We start from the raw sequence: 16366 nt of genomic DNA, 5'->3' as shown, positions 1-16366 counted from the left end.
GCTCTGGCAGCCCCCGCCCGCCGAAGCCGCCCGTGAGGCGGGAGCGCGGCCTGAGGCGGGCGGCCGGGCAGCGGCGGCATCCCGCTCGGCTCCGCTCCTCACGGGGCCGTGGCGCCCCACGCCCCTCCCCCGCCAGAGTTGCCGCCCGTCGGGAGCCGCGGGGCCCGTGTCCCCGCCCGTGCCGGGGCTGCCCGGGGCAGGTGGCGGGGCCCCGCGACGGGGCGGCACCCAGCGCGGTCAGGCCGCGGCGATCAGCGCACCGGTCCGGGCGGGGCCTCCCCGCCCTCACCCCATTGTTGAGGCCATCTCGGCAGTTTCCGCCTTGGCTTCGGCTCCGTCCGCGCTGCTGTGGGGAAAGGGGAGGGAGCTCGGGAAGCCCCGGGGCCGCGCCGCTCCTTCCGGGAGGGCGGGAGGCGGTGCCGCTCACCTGGTGCCGCCGGCGCTGGGGAGCGCCCGAGCGCGGCCCCGCCGGGCGGGAGGTGAGCGGCGGCCGCCTCCGCCCCGCCCCGCCCCGCGCGGGAACACGGTCCCCCGGCAGGCAAGCGGGCGTCGGGGGGATGGCACACGCTGCGGCCCCGGCGGCGAGCGACGGCGCTTTGCGGTCGTCGCGGTCGCGGCTGCGGCGGGCGGGCGGGCGGGCGAGCGCCGGGGCGGCGGCGAGCGGGGGAGGCGGGCAGCTCCGGGCGGCCCCGCGCCGAGGGGTGAGGGGAGCCCCGGCGGGCGCCGGGTGCTGCGGCCAGGGTCGGGCGCCGCGGTCCGAGTCGCGGGAGCCCGGCGGGCGAGGGCGGGCGGTGATGGAGACCCGTCCCCGGGCGCCGGGGAGCTCGCTGGAGAGTTGGCGGGGCGGCGGGACGAGGACGGGCAGCGCTGCGGGACGGTTCACATCTCCCCTTTTGTTTCTCTCCAGGGTGTTTGTGCTTCTCCGCGTCTCTCTCCCCGCCCCCGTCTCTCCCGCCCGCCCCGCCGGGACCTCTCCTCTCCGGGCGGCAGCAGAGCCGCCTCAGGGCGGGCGGCGGCTGAGGTGCTGGTGGGGGGCGCTCTCGCCGTCCAGCCCGCTGGGAACATGGCGACTGGCGGCTACCGCAGCGCCGGGGGCAGCACCACGGACTTTCTGGAGGAGTGGAAAGCAAAGCGGGAGAAGATGCGGGCGAAGCAGGCGCCGCCGGCCCCGGGGGCCGCCGCCGGCGGGGAGGCCAGGCCGGCGGGGGGCGCCTCCTCCGCCGAGCTGAACAACAACCTGCTGCCCGGCGGCCCGCCCGCCCCGCCCGACCGCGCGGCGCCCCCCGCCGGCGGGGCCGTCAACTGCGTCAGCCTCGCCAGCGCCGCCTTGGCCCGGTCCGGCCCCGCCAAGGAGCCGCCGCCGGCCCTCGCCGGGGTCCGGGCGGCCGAGCCTGCCGCCAAGCCGCCTCCCGCCGCCGCGCCGGGCTCCCCCGAAGGCGAGGAGAAGCTGGCCGCCAAGGGAAAGAGCTCGGGGCCCAGCGCCAGGAAGGGGAAGGGGCAGATCGAGAAGAGGAAGCTGAGGGAGAAGCGGAGGTCGACAGGTGTGGTGAACATCCCGGCCGCCGAGGTGAGCCCGCGGCGGGGGGGGCGCGGCCGCCGCCGCACCTGAGCCGCCGCTGGGGCGCCGGGAGCGCTGCCGGCCGGGGCGCGTCCGCGGGGCTGGGGGCGCCCGGGGCGGGCGGGGGGGCGGCGGCGCGGCGCACCGTGCTGCGCTGCGGGGCGCCCCTCGGCCCTGCCGGGGCTGCTGGCGGGCCGGCCGCGGCCGTGAAGCCGGCCGCCTGCGCCGCGTGGAAAAGCCGTCGGAGGGGCGTGCGGCGGTCGGTACGGTGCGGCATCCCCGCAGAGGAGGTGCCGTTTATGCTGACTAAATTAGACCTGTCACGACCTGTGACTTTTTTTTATTTTTTATGTCTTCGCCTTGGCAGAGGTTAAGTTCTAGGGCTCTTGGAGGATCAGACCGAGACACGTGCCTGTTAAAAGTATCGTCAAAACAATAGCAATGAAAGCAAACTGATTTATCAGCTCTGAATAGATGTTCAGGTGTAAATATTACTCGGTTTGGAACCCAAAGGAATTTCCTGCTCTGGAAAAAATGTGGTGGTTTGAAGAGCATTTTTTTGCAGGCAGAGGAAGATATTTTTATCAGCCAACACCACTGTCCTCTGTGGTTTGCTACTAGTATAAAAATCTGGCATTGATTTATCATACTCCTAGAGGAATTCAAAAGAATGATAACTAAGTTTTTAGCGTTTTTTTGCAGTTAAGAAGAAAGGCCACAGGAAACTTTGAACACAGCCTGGTTTTAGTCTACAATTTTGCACTAATAACGATGACCGTCATTGCTGTAGAAAAAATTGGTTATGGTTAACATTCTAGATCATTAAAATAACACTGGAAGATAAGGTCTTTGTTTCTAAAGCAACAGAAGATGAAGTAATGTTCTTCATACCTGAAGACACTAATCCTAGGCATTTTCACAGCAGGCGCTTTCATGTGAGAAGGTGTTGCAAGGTGAGGAATGAGTTTTAGGAACAGTAGAAATCTTTATAATTGTGGGTTTTGTGAATAATAACTTGCATAGTCTTTAGTTTGAGGTGAAGTGTTTTGGCATAGGTCTTTAATATTCTTGCTTTGGACAGTGAGGAGTGCGAGTTCTTTAATTTTTTGGATTCAGAGCGTGCAAGCTTCCTAGGCTGTGGCTAGTTTGTTGTATACAAAGTCCCCTGAAAGCCTGCCCCCTGTGCTTCTTTAGGAGCTGTTAAAATGCTGTGTCTTTACTTTCCTAAGTAAACTAGTCACAGCCCACTTCATAGTGTTTTTTTGCGCATTGCAGCAAGCATTGTACAACATAGTATTTTAGGGGTCTCTGCTGTATGCCCCATCACCAGTTATCGTCTTTTTTGTTTGGTTGGTTTTGGGTGGTGGATTTCTTTTTGTTCTTTGAGACTAGCGTCCTAGTTCTTTGAACTAGTTTTCTAAACCAGTGTTCCTTCAGTAGCTCTTGGGTGGTGTGGTTTGGGGTTCAGTGGGTTTGGTGGCGGTTGGGGTTTTTGTTTGTTTTGTTTAAGTATTGCTCAAAATATTATTTGCTTTCCAGGAAAACACATTCCTTGCGCAGCAGCCATTAGAATCTTATGTGTGAATTTGTTACTGTAGTTTTTGCTGCGTTGTTAAGGGTGGTTTATTTATTAAGGTTAACATTTAGGCATTGAGAAGCAAGTTCTTGCCTGTTCCTGTATCTTTGAGGGCCTGATAACTTTGCTAGCTGTCACCATGGGTTGGCACTTACTGGAAACTTCTTGTACCTTTGTATTCATTACTTCTGTAACTAGTGATTAAATATTCTATCACATTTTCATAGTCAAATTTTAGTAAATGTAGATACTTGTCATATAAGGTATTATTAGGGAAACTTAGTAGTAATATGTGTTGAATTTTTGACTGGCACATACTTATGCAAAGCTATCTCTTCCCAGTTTTTCACTAAGAATTCCTAAGAATTGTTTAACTAGGGAACACTAGATCATTCCTGGTGGTGGACAGCTTCAAAAACTGTCTCCACTGTCAAATGTGAGTTGCTACTTACCAGGGAATGTTTTGCGTTTATCTATTTGTTCATGAGAAAATATTCAACATGGTCAGTTGAAGTTCTCAGACTAAAGGCAGCTGCAGTGTACATGATGACTTGTTGGAATAACCTACGACACTCCGGTTTCTTGCAGTCTTTCTCATTAGATGCTAGGCGTAGCTTTGTCATGTTATACAATAGTGGCTTCATAGTAGTATGTGCTGAATTTAACCACTTAATACTTGTAGTAATGCATGGTGTATGTTCTGAAATTTGTGAAGAGATGTTCTTTTAGAGCTTTACTGTGTGTTTTATTGTCTTGTTTTTCAAGAGGATAGTCTTTCTCTAGAATGGAGTAGACATTTTATGCTAAATATCTCCTTTTTACAGTCAGCATGCCAGTAGTGGAGAACGATAAGAGGAGATTCTGATACTCTGAAATCAAAATGGGTAACTGTTGACAAAATGCACTCACAGAAGATATGTAGTGCTTAGAAGCTTCTCTGTCCAAAATGGAATACAAAAACAGGTGTTATCCTAAAAAAGTAGGATGTAATTCCAGCTGCGGTGCAGCTGGAGAATTTAATGATATGAAAGGTGGTGGAATAAGGAAAGTAAAACTTTGTGTTGTCTCAGTTACCTTGAATAGACATGAAAAATGTTAGCGGATCATTATTTGTTAATGATTGATTTCTCTTCAATAGGAAGGTAATAGAGCTAGATCCTAAACAGTTCTGTGTCTTAAATGTATTCCTGCATTGAAGTCAGAGGAGGACAGAAACCATAGGGGTACTGTGAAAAGAGATGATGACAAGTTGGGAGAAGTGGCAACAGTGTATTTGGAGGCCATTGTGATAGAAGTAAAGACTGTTTTTTATCTTCTCATCACTAGTGCTTATCTAAGTAATGGTGACTTTTGAAAATGGCATCTGAAATACTTGCAGCTTTTTTCCTTTTTAGTGTTTGTAAAGTAGTTTCTTGATAGCTTGTTGAATCTTGAAAGTTGACTTCATTCTAAATATTAAGTACTGTGGGATTTGGGTTGCCTCCTAACAGTTGTTCAGGTTGTGCAAGGCAACTAAATTGTGTGTAATTATCACCCAAGCTTCCTTTTCGAACTGTTAAGCTTTGTAACCATTTTTAGCTATGTTAGCAAGTGCTTCTGATGTTATGGGTATTTACTTGAGGCAGGTGTTAATGAGAAAAATGTTACAAAAACTTTACAGCTGTGCTAGTATCTATCCAAGAAACACTGAAGAGTTCTTGTTATGCTACAGTGACAGTGCTTTCTGAGGACCCACATATAGGATGGGAGTTATGTGTTTTGCCTTGTTATAGTAATTCTTCTGTCCTGCTCCAAGCAAAACAAGCTGCAGTGGTGAAAGTGCAGCTTTACTTTTGTAACTGTTTACACTGGAGGATTCTGCTGGCATAGCTGTGTGGGTAAGGTTGTTTGATTTTGGTTTGGATTTGGGTTTTTTTTTTTCCTTCTGACCCCCAACCAGGAGAATAAGAACTGTTTTTGTGGTTACCCTGTTAAAAAAGCTGTATATATAATCACAGTCTTGGCCCATCTAGGAAGGACAGTTAGATAGCTGTGTTTTATTTAATGTGTGCTTATAGACAAAGTTTACATTTTCACCTAACCAGGTGGAAGTCATCTAAATTCAGAAGTGTTCTTCTGTTAATAACAGGGTGATGAATGATTTAAAAAGGTATAAAGAACTCGGATCTGTGTGTTTTGCATGTGAAGTTGCCAGATTCAAGACAGAACAATCTCCTGACTTGTTCGTGGGAAATACTAGAGGTACTAATAGAGTAAGAGGTAGAAATGATTCAAATGTGGAATCAGCATAGATGTTCAGCCAGTCTGTGTTCGTCTCTTGTCATCTTATTAACAACAATAAGAGTATGACTTCTTGAAACCATGTGGTTGGCTTCCTGCCACGTGTCTTGCCTGCCTCTTGAGAAGGCACTGAATATGTGATGCTTGGTTGGTGTCAACACTGAACAACAGATTCTAAGCAAGCAGGGAGCAATGAGCTCTTTGTGGGGAAGGAGAGTTCCACCTACTAGAGTAGTCCAGCATGCCGAGTTGTGTAGACTGGCAGAAAGTTGCTGCGTTCCAGTTGGAAAAACTTAAGGAAAGTTTAAATGCCAAATGTGTCAAGCGTAGCAGTTACTGGATATGTTGTAAAGGAATTGAAATCCTTCTCTGAATGGCTAGAATCTAGAGAGAGGGGTTAAATCCTGTACTAGCTGTTGGACTCTTGACCAGAACTTTGCCTTCAGCAGTACCTTTCTTAGTCCTGCCCTACCTAAGGATCAAGTTAAATGGAAGAGCAGTTCTAGCCATCTCTTCATATTAATGGGTGTTTTCATTGCCTAACATCTCTGTGCATTCCTTTAAAACAACTTGCTGCTTTTTGCATATGTTGGGGAAAAAGAAGTTTCAGTGTTTGTTCGAAGTGCTGGAAAAAAGCCTCTATTTCTGACCATGATACCCTTAACACAAATGCCTCTGCATGGTATGGTGGAAGTCTGAAAGTCATGTTTATTTGACCTGGATGACCATTTGTGGTATGTTAGGCCATCCTCCTGCTTGCTTTGTCTAGTGAACACATTTGTCTTATTATGGTTCCATTTATGGTCCGTCCTTCCTTCAGATATAGCAGGGTAATGGAAGCAATACAAGCCTTTTCAGATTCTGACAAAAGGATTTTATTGAGAGTGTTTACATTCACTGTTTTGCTGTTGATGCCTTTGTGAATTCTGATTTTGACCAAGCCTCTGGGTAATACCTGTCCTAAGGGTATATTCTTTTCTCCTTTTCTTTCCATCTTTTTTTAGCACATAATAAGCTTATATCCCCCCTCCTTTTTTGTTGTTGTTATTTGGGGTTTTTTTTTGTGTTTAAGAGTATGCTTTAGTATCCTGACCTTAGCTAGGTAAGGGGAGTTATTTGGTCAAATAAATGACATAAAAAAAATTAGAAGTCTGGAAAGTTTTCGATTCAGGAATCCTTGTAGCAGCTTCTAAACCACTGCATGTGCATCTTCCAAACCTGGGCTCTCTTGTGTGCTAGGATAATGTTGCTCTGGAATAAGGCTGGGCAGTGCAGTAGTTTTCCAAAGAAAGAGATACATGGAAGTTGTGTAATTTCTCCTCAAGACGTGATATGGTTCCCTTTGTTCTTGCTGAATTTAATAAGGCTGTTTTTGTAGAGAAACAGATTGTAGACCAGTACCTACAGCTGGAATCCACAGGACTCTACCAGAAAGAACTTATTCTTTTACATACTTAGATCTTTTTAATTCCAGCACTTGTTCCTACTGCAATGGGAAGGATAGTGATGGAAAAGTATCAGAAGCCATTAATTTCCCCTCTAATTCTTTTGACTTTGCATTTATCTCTAAATGCAGTTTTGGGAAAGTTGGTTTTTAAAATGATCTTTTAATAGTTAGGTATAATTGGAAAACATTACCTTATAGGTTTTTTTCACTCTTCTTTTTTGAGAGTGAATCATCTGAAATGATAGAGTTGCTAGGTGGAAAATAAATGCAATGTAAGTAAAGTATTTCCTCTTCTGTTGAGTACTGAGTTCTACAGCAAGTAGAAAGGTATTTAGTTTAGGTTGTAATTGGTGGTTTAAAGCTTGTTAATGTTCAGCCTTGCCAGTTACTGCCTTTTCTTGCCAGTCTGTCATGTAGCCAGTAACCCCAAATAAACATGTGTGTTGGTTGGCTGAAGATAAATATCTCTTTGTGTACTTTCTAGGCTATTTCTCTAGTACTTAAGGCTGAGACACTGTCTGTCCCATTGTTATTTGTTCCTAAAGCCTACTTAAAATACTAGATAATCTGGAAGAAAATGTATTGTAGGGTAAAGAGTAGAAACAGCCTGTCAGCTGTACATTTGTCTATTTTTACACTGAAATAAATATTTGAAGCGTCTTTCCAGTGGAAATGAGGTGACCTCAGTCTCGCCGAAAAGCATAGGGAAGAAAGTGTTGGTGTGACCACTTATTTCACTGAAGTGAACACACTGCTAAGTATTGCTAAAAATGACTTATCTGTCATTTATTTCCCAAAATTTGTATGTAGTTTTGCTGTAACAAGTAATTTCTCTGAAAATATTTAATTGTTGTTGTTTTATAAAAATGCCTTTGTCTGATCCTCAAATTCAAAATGCTTCACTTAAATGGTAGGCTGATGGTTTCCTACAAATCAAAAAGAAACCTGCTGCTTTGGCTACTTAAAACTAGCAGTTCAGGCATATAAATGTGAAAATAATAATTTAATTTCAAGAGATTTAAACTCATTCTAAATATGAATAATAATATTGCTTCATCATAAGACAACCTGCCCTGGGTCCTATCACATGTTTAAAGCTGGCTACTAAAGACTTTTCAGCATTGGTGTATAATACGTCACATTGTAATAGACACAGAATCATAACAGTAACACAGATTGAAAGGGATCTCTGAAAAAGTTATCTGGTCCAATCTCCTGCTCAAAGTGGGACCAGTTTTGATCAGATTGCTTAGGGTCTTGCCTAGTGAAGTTTTGAATATATTCAGCCTGTTGAGGCTGGTATAAATAGCAGCTCTGCCTTCCAGCCTCTTAACCAGTCCCTACCGGTTTGGTGTCAGCCACAAACTTGGAGTAGCTTCCATCCCATTGTTCAGGTTGTTAATAAAGGTGTTGCATATTATTGGCGCTAATATCAGCCCCTGAGCAAAGCCACTTACGTGGCTGGCTGCCAGTGGAAATTTACAATATTGATTTCAACCTTTTGAGCCTGAAGATGCAGCCAGTATTCCACAACCTAATAGTACACTTCTGTGGGCCGTATTTAACCAGTTTGGTTTTAAGGGTGCTACAGGGAGACCAAGTCAAAGGCCCTTCTTCATTTTTGAAGGAAACGTCAAAAGTTTCTGGCATTGCTGCTGGTGCAGAAAATCCTAATATAAGAAGCTGTGTACACTAATATAGCTGAATTGTTAAAATCGTCTGTGTGAGAGATATTCTTTAGGGTTTTCTGGTTTCTTTTTGGTAGTGAAAGTGCTGGAGAATTGCTTTTTCCAAGGCAGCAGGACAAAAGAATAAGTAGTTTGAAAGACGCAAGAAGTCAGTCCATTGTTGTTGTATTGTCAGAGGTAGATGAATACTTTGGAGTAATACTAAAATAGATTTTCTGTTGAAAACTTGTGGTATTTTGATATTTAACTATTTAACACTTAAAACATATTATAAACCCCCAAAACTTTATAATATTTTAATGAAACTACCCTGAATCATGAACGAGTTGGTGCCTTGGCTTAATTTTCCAGTTGAACCAGCCTTTGCTGTCTCATCTCTTGTAACACTTATTTAGAACTATCTTCTGAAGGTAATGGGATTAAATAGCAGTCTTGGGTATTTGTAATAGTGTTTTCAAAAGTAAGTTCTAATATTCATAGCTGAGGAGGAAATAATGACTTCATGAGTAAACCCCAAAGGCTGAAAAAAATGAAAGGATAAAATGGAGAAGCACTCCAAAGCTGCTGCTTCTAAAACCTCAACGTTTGGAATTGTCATGTTTTCAAAATGCCTTCATGACTTTGGGGATCCTGATTTATCCCAAACCCGAATATTCAGAACTAATTACTGAGACTCATTTATTTAACATATCAGGAAGATGATTGGAATGAAAGATGAAATTCATAATATATTGTAAGATAAAATTAGACTTTTGTGTTGGTTTCTGTACTAGAAGGAGCAAATTATAGCCTGTCCATTTTAGACTTCCTCATTTTGACTTTGGTTTGACTATTTACATTGAAACTGTGTTGATCCTAGTTCTTAATTTCCAAAGCTAAAAGTAAATTACTCTATAATTAATTTTTTATTTTTCTACTGTAGGTTCAATAGGCTGAAGAACAGTCCCTCAAAAAAGGGAGAGGAGGGCATTTTTATTAAAAAGTGTGTGATTTATTTATCTTTATTATAACTTCTTATTTGTGAGAATTACTTTTATAAATTCTTAATTTAAAAAATTGTAAAAAACCACAGTGCTTCTCCATTGAGTTTCATTGAGGATACAGCAGAGAAAAAACCATGAAGGGATTAATTTCTGCAGTCATTCATAAACCACCAGATACCTTCTGAATTATTTTATGGTGTCTCCAGGCTTGCATTATAACTTTCCAGCAGCCTGTTTGTGCTTTGATTGTCCTATATCCCAATGTGTTACTTCCAAAAGAACCAAGCTGCTAAAAAAACCCCAGACCACAAAACCTCCCAGAACAAATAATCTCCACTTCCTATGTGAAAGAAGGAAAAAAACATTCTCCTTAAATCCATTCAAATCATGACTGTATCTTACCCTATTTCAGTTTTTCTTTATGCAGCTTGAGTACTCGTGCATCTCTGATGGCAACTGAGTTTAGGCAGATCTTTCTCTGCCACTTTAAAGGTAATAGAACAACAACAACAAAAAATCCTGTATCAAAAATGTAGTTTCTATATATCCCAGTAAGAACTGGTGGAAAATATGTTGCTTTTTCACAAGGAAAGGTTAAAACAAATCCCACCTCAACTCTAAATGAAGTATGATAATATAAATTGATATGCAAAATATTTATTGGCACAAACTTTTCATGCTGCTTACTTCATTGCATCTCTGGAGCATAATTGTTTTCTAAATCCTTGTGTAACTCAAAGTGTACAGGGGAGTTTTGGAAAGGTCACAGGTAAGCGTTCAGTTCCACACAAGTTTGTACAGATTTAATAAAAAAGCCTTTATTTGGTTTGCTTTCATTACATATATGCAAACTCATGTATGATTTTCTCTGCTACTTTTTTTTTTTTTTAAGCTGGAGTTGTGTATTTAAAGACTTTCCAATTGGAGGACTGTAGGTGGATGACTATTTCCTGTGCTTCACAAGGTCATGGGAAATTAAAACATCAGGGTTGTGGGTTTTATTTTATTTCAGGATTTTACTGTATTCAATCTGCTTGCATGTTGCAAGGAAGGACTGGATGGAACATTTAAGTCTCCACCTACTCCAGGCCTGCAAATGTCATATTCAACTCTATTGTATAGTTTTACCATATAATAGTTACATGTCATCTTGGATGTAGCCAGTTTTGGTGCCTAATAGGAGAATGTAACCCTGAGTGAAGGTAAGCTTAAAAATCCCAAAACTTAACATACCAAACAAACAAAAAACCATCAGAGAAACAGAACACCATGTCAGCTGCAAATTTTACTTAACTCTCAACTCTCACATATGTTCAAACAAAAATACAAAACAAAAATATGTGCTAGACATGGGTTTTGCACAGTGTGTTATGCAGTACTTCATCAACAATGAGATGGCATTAATTTTCTTGATTGGAAGCCTATGTAGGTAACTTTTTGAACCTCTAAGAGACTTTTTGGTGGGTGAGAGACTTGTAGAAGCACAGTCTGGGGCAGCACTGAGTGCTTTCTGCGTGTAGACATTGAATCTGGCTGTAATTAGGGTTGGAAGGAACCTCAGGATGTCTTTAATCCAACCTGGTTGCTTAAGACTTTATCCAGTGAGGTCTTGAAAACCCCCAAGGATGAAGATGGCACAGCCTCTTTGGGCAACCCTTCCAGTGCTTGACTGTCCTTACAATGGAAGTGTTTCCCCTTCTTTTGGTCAGAACCTCTCTCCTTTAAATATATGTCCATTGTCTCCTGTCATGCACTGTTGCAAAGAGCCTAGCACTATTCTGAGTGGCTGACTGGGGCAACTGGAAAAAGAATGTTTTTATTTTTTGGCAGAGTAACAACCTAGGCATGCTTTACTCAGCAGAAATAAGAGATGCTGTAATGACATTTGAGGCACAGAGGCAGGATAGCTGGGCAGAATGCATACAGCACTACTCAGATGTAGAAAAAGTGTGTTGGCATAACTGTTGTTTGTCTGCATATATGGTGTCCAGGACAAATACATCAGTGACGTAGGCAGAAGCCAAGCAAGCAGCAACTGGGATTTCCTGTCTTTCACTGTTCTTCCTTTCAGCACTTCTGAACTTGCTAATTCTTTTGAGGAGTCATAGGAACCTGTGCGTGTCCTACTTGTCTGATATAGTTACTGGTATTTTATGAATTATTTTCCATGCAATATGCAGTTTAGCGTTTGTAGAAACGTGGGATTTCAATTGAAACCTGTGGTCATGTGGACCAGTCTCTTCCCACTGTGTGCAAATAAGGTGCATTTAATTGCTTTGTAAAGCTCTAGCTTAATTTTTCTTCTTTGTACACTGTAAGAAAATAAGATTGATTATAGTGGGTCTGACTAAGGATCCACCTAGCGTAGTGTCCTGCTCCTACAATGGCTGTAAACAGACACATAGTAAAGATAAAGAATGTAGAAATCTTACCGGGTTATTTCTTGTGAATCAATTTTCTAGCTTCTTGGCAATTTTCATTTTGAAGACTTGCAGCATCAGATGACTGTACTAACTAGATAGAAATAAAAATTAATTTATCTGCCAAGTACTTGTTCAGTCTCCCCTTGAACCTGTGTGAACTGTTAGCATACAAAAAATCATTGGGAAGTGAGGTCCACATTTCTAAGAACCCTTGTATATGGTGAGCCATCTTTTTATGATTATTTCCTCCTCTTCCCTCTAAAAATCCAACGTGGTATCTTGTCAGCCTCAAGTCACAATCCCTATTCACTACTTACTCTAGAGCAGGGCTGTCATAATGGTTAAGAGGCATTTCCCAATTTAATTTTGTTTCCTTACCCTGTACAAGCATTTGAACTTCTAGATTTTTGTAGCTCATCTGTTGAGGAAAGTGGTTCATCTGATGTAAACCTTGGCTTAAACAGCTGCGGAACTATACCTGAAGATGAGGGGGTTTGTGCTGATCCATTCACATCCACCAGGTTCCCTTGAAGATTTTTGCTTTGGGAAGTAGGTTATTTATCCAGATAGGCTTAGAAATTTTTTGTATGCTCTTCTGTTTTGTGTGAGAAGCAGGGCCTGACTGCTGTACCACTTTGAATGAGAAATTCTGGATCCTTATTATACAAGTTCTTGTGCGGCCGAGTTCAGGTGACCTTGCTCACCAGCCTCCTTTTAGTTTACCAGAATTTGTAATAAGGGAAGACTTTTGAAATAAGTATCTTCTTAAAGACCTTTACAGTGGAAACAGAAATGTATTATTATCTGAACCAACCTCATTTGGTTTTCCAGTGCAAAACAGCAAGTTTTTTTATAAAACCTGCTCTTCTGTAATATCCTCTTTAGTTAAATAAAAGCCAGTCTCTTGTTTAGTAATTCAGCTAAGAAACCTGTGTGCTATAACATCTAGAAGTATCCAAGCCCTACCAGATAATCAGTTGGATTGAGCTTAAAAATGTTGACGTTTATGCTTCTTGTATATTTTATCTTTTAATTTCTATATTTTGTCCTGGAGAGAGAAAGAGGGAAACTTTGTTTCCGATTGCTGTTGACATTTTTTTGCTTGTATGTACATACGCTGAGTGACTGAGGTTTCTTTGTTCACAAATTGTATGTGAATAAAAGCTACTTAAGAAGATAGATCCTAATAATTAGTGTGGTGGCAAAATATACAAGTGCAATATTCATTCTTGATTTAAAATAGTTTCTTAGTTGTTTACATAGTGCTTTTTGTCTTGTTTTGCTTCCTCTTTCAAGCCAGCAGCACTAAAGGAAATTAAGCTGACCTACATCTTCTGTAATTGGAAATGGTAGAGAAATTTTTAATATCAAATGCTAAATTACATGGTAGCAAATTGGAAATGAGTTATTTGTAGTTGTTGGTTTTTTTTTTTCCTCTTCAGTGTTATGTACATATTTACATGCTAAGGTCTTTTTTTATTTATTTAGATTAAAATGTAGAAAACTTAGGCTAATTTTTCTTATCCCCCCCCCCAAATCACTTTCCTCCCCCTCCTCCCTTTATTTTAAGAACATTTGGTTTTTTGGCCAGGAATAGGAAGCTTTTCAGTTTGATGTGTTTTTCCTGAATTAAAGAAAATAAATATATTCTTCAGATTGTTTTGAGCTTATGAAAGATGACCTTTATTACAAGGTTTCAGACCCAATTGAAGTTCAGGTACCCTGAAGCAGATTATTAAATGGACCTAACTTCAAAAAGCTCTTAAACCAACAATGTACTGTGAGTAGCCATTTAGAAGGAGCTCTAAGAACTGGTAGTCTGCTTGTAAAACTAATTTAATCTGAATAATTCTTCCAAGGTACAACAAACTGACTAGTCAATGAGATGAAGTGTAATTTCAATTTCTTCCACAAACCCACTTTTTTTGTCTTTGCAGGAATTATTCAGTATTATTGTTGTTCAATTAAGCAATGCTTTGCCAAGCAAGAACTATGACAGTGCCTTATTAGTCTTTGTTTTTTAAAGTATTTTGAGATAATTGTTCTAAGTTTGGCAGTGGTTGTGCTTGTAGTCTGTGTCCCAGAGTGTTAATAACATTGAGATGCATGCAGAGTGTGTGCATTTCTCATTTGTGCTGATGTGATTTATTAATTTTTGTAGACTAAATTCAATCTGGAATGACTTCAATTTTCATGTTTTCAACAAGCCACTTGCCAAAGTCAGACAACAGTGCTTAGCAATACCTTACTAATACCTTAGTTAACCGATTGGGCCTTCTCATTTTAGGTCATACGGCACACATTTTTTTAAAGTATAGAAACAAAATTTCAGCACATGTAACTTGGAAGCCAGTGAAGATTCCATGCCTGTCTGCTCCGTTCTTTATGCTGGTTTAGTAATTATTATCTTTTCAGAGGTACCCAATAATGATTAGTAATTTTTCTTGAAGCTGGTAGCTGCTAGTTGCCTATAGAACAAAATGTCAAAAGCTTGTCTTTCACTTCTTCCCCCAGCCCTGGAGTACTGTAGGCTTTTATGTAAATAGTGATGTAACTTCTTAAATTACTTATTGAAAGTTTTCAGTGAAGCCTGCTTAGAGTAAAAGATCTGGGTATTTTGGAATGTGGGAGGTGGAGTGGAAACCAGAAGTGCTTGGTCCTGCAGCAGGTTGTGTTCCAGAACTGTGCTAAATGAGTTACTTAACTTTTGTGTGTTACACAGCCAAGTTTAGCATTATACCGGTTTTTTTCTTTCATATTAAACTCTCTGATCCTTATGTGAAAAAGTGCTATTTAAATTAATGTACTAACTCCAAGATGAAATGTAATGTTGTGCTTCAAATGATTGAATGGCATTGTCATTTCAATTGGACAAAAGCTACAAACCTGTAAAATGCTGAGACATGCTGAATGATTTAAAAACTGAATGTCCGGAGGAACGGAGGAATTTGGGAGAGCAGCCTTTTGAGTTTGGCCTTTCAGAAAAAAAGGTGAAGATTGGGTGAATTGAGACACCCTGCATTAGTATTTCATTACAAAAAGCTTGCTTTTTTTTTTTTAATTACATTACTTTCTGCTGTAGTATGCTGAGAAGAGATTAAAGGATGTTTGGGTCTTACATTATTAGTTTAGAGATCTGTCATTTCTGCTCATGATGCTTGAGCCTACCAAATTGTAGGCTTCTGCTCTGGGCACAAAAAAAAATGAGACAGGAACAGCATGCAATCATACCCTAAAGGATGTTACAGAACTGGGTGTTAGGGAAGTTTGTACTACTGTGGGCAATGGCAAAATGTTGCTGGAAGTCTGGGTGTAAGTTTGTTACATTAATGAAGCATCTCTTTCATAAAAAAGCCACGTTTCTCTCACGAAGGTATTAAATACTCTAGTCTGAAATCTAGTAATTTTTTCAGGTTTGGAAATTACAGCTGAATATTTAAGTACCTAAATAGTTGGTGAGGTAAATATTCTAATAAAGCATTCCAGTGAAGTACGTTGGAATTGGGCACTTTGAGCATACTTAACAATTAAATTAGGGCCTGCACTTGACAATCAGAAATTTAGGGGCATGCATTCAGACACTTCTGAATGATGACATAGCTAGAGTTTAGTTAGTTCTAAAACATCTGTGAATTTCCTCTTTTAGCCTATTTCTGTACTCTTTTGATTTGTTACTAACGGAAAGTATTGGGAAAGGACAGAGTCCTTCATACTTTTTAATGAATTCCTATGGTTAGAAAGACATAGAAACCCTAAATTCTCTGTGAAAAGGGAAATAAAGGGAAATCTGTCTCTTAAAAATTAAGAAAACTTGTTCAGTGAGTGCATATAAAGGTATCTTGTATCCTGTTGAATATCATGTGCATCATAATTATCTTGCATGAAATAAAGACACCTCAGGCAGTTGGCTTTTATAGCAAAAGGTAGGAGTTATTTTTAGCCTGAAGCAGAAACTGAGGAGCATCCCATTATCTGACAAGTCCTCTTTAGCACACATAAATGGGTGCTTTAACATTTTGTGGGTTTGCTTCTTCCTTTCAATTAGAAAAAAATTGGGCTTGTCAGATGTCAGATCAGTTTTTGTTAAACTTACCTGGAGGCTATTTGAATGCAGGTGTTGCTAAGCAGCTCAGCACTAGAAACCACTTCTTATAACATGCTACATTTTTTATAAGATGTAAGAATGTTTGAGAATCAAACCAATAAATTAGAAATGGGACTATTAATGTTTATGCACACATGAAATATTCCCAGCTACTATTCTGCTTCACTTTGATTCTTCATAATTTTTTTGTGTTCTGTATTTGGAGGTTGTTTATGTATTTATATGTTCTACAGCTTTCAGCACTTACTGCTAGGTGACTCAGAGTGACTAGTAAGTGAGATCTGAAGCATGAATTCTCTACAACGT

The 16366-nt window shown here is 41.7% G+C and overlaps 1 protein-coding gene across 2 annotated transcripts in view; it reads left to right on the top strand.

The window, feature by feature from the left end:
* The first annotated feature begins 384 nt into the window (after window positions 1–384).
* PAWR (pro-apoptotic WT1 regulator) overlaps window positions 385–16366 on the top strand; it is an 84617-nt gene continuing 68635 nt past the window's right edge. The window contains exons 1-2 of one of the 2 annotated variants that reach the window (XM_055712125.1): window positions 385–538; window positions 908–1567. In XM_055712125.1, the coding sequence (XP_055568100.1) occupies window positions 1064–1567 (504 nt within the window). In that variant the 5' untranslated portion in view covers window positions 385–538; window positions 908–1063. Of the gene's footprint in view, window positions 539–680; window positions 702–907; window positions 1568–16366 lie in introns of those variants that run through there. The other variant, XM_055712126.1, reaches the window with a different exon arrangement.

The sequence above is a fragment of the Falco cherrug genome, chromosome 5, assembly GCF_023634085.1.
Source record: "Falco cherrug isolate bFalChe1 chromosome 5, bFalChe1.pri, whole genome shotgun sequence".
NCBI lineage: Eukaryota > Metazoa > Chordata > Aves > Falconiformes > Falconidae > Falco > Falco cherrug.
The sequence above is the reverse complement of the archived record's forward strand: the minus strand, read 5'-3'. Positions and strand labels throughout refer to the sequence as shown.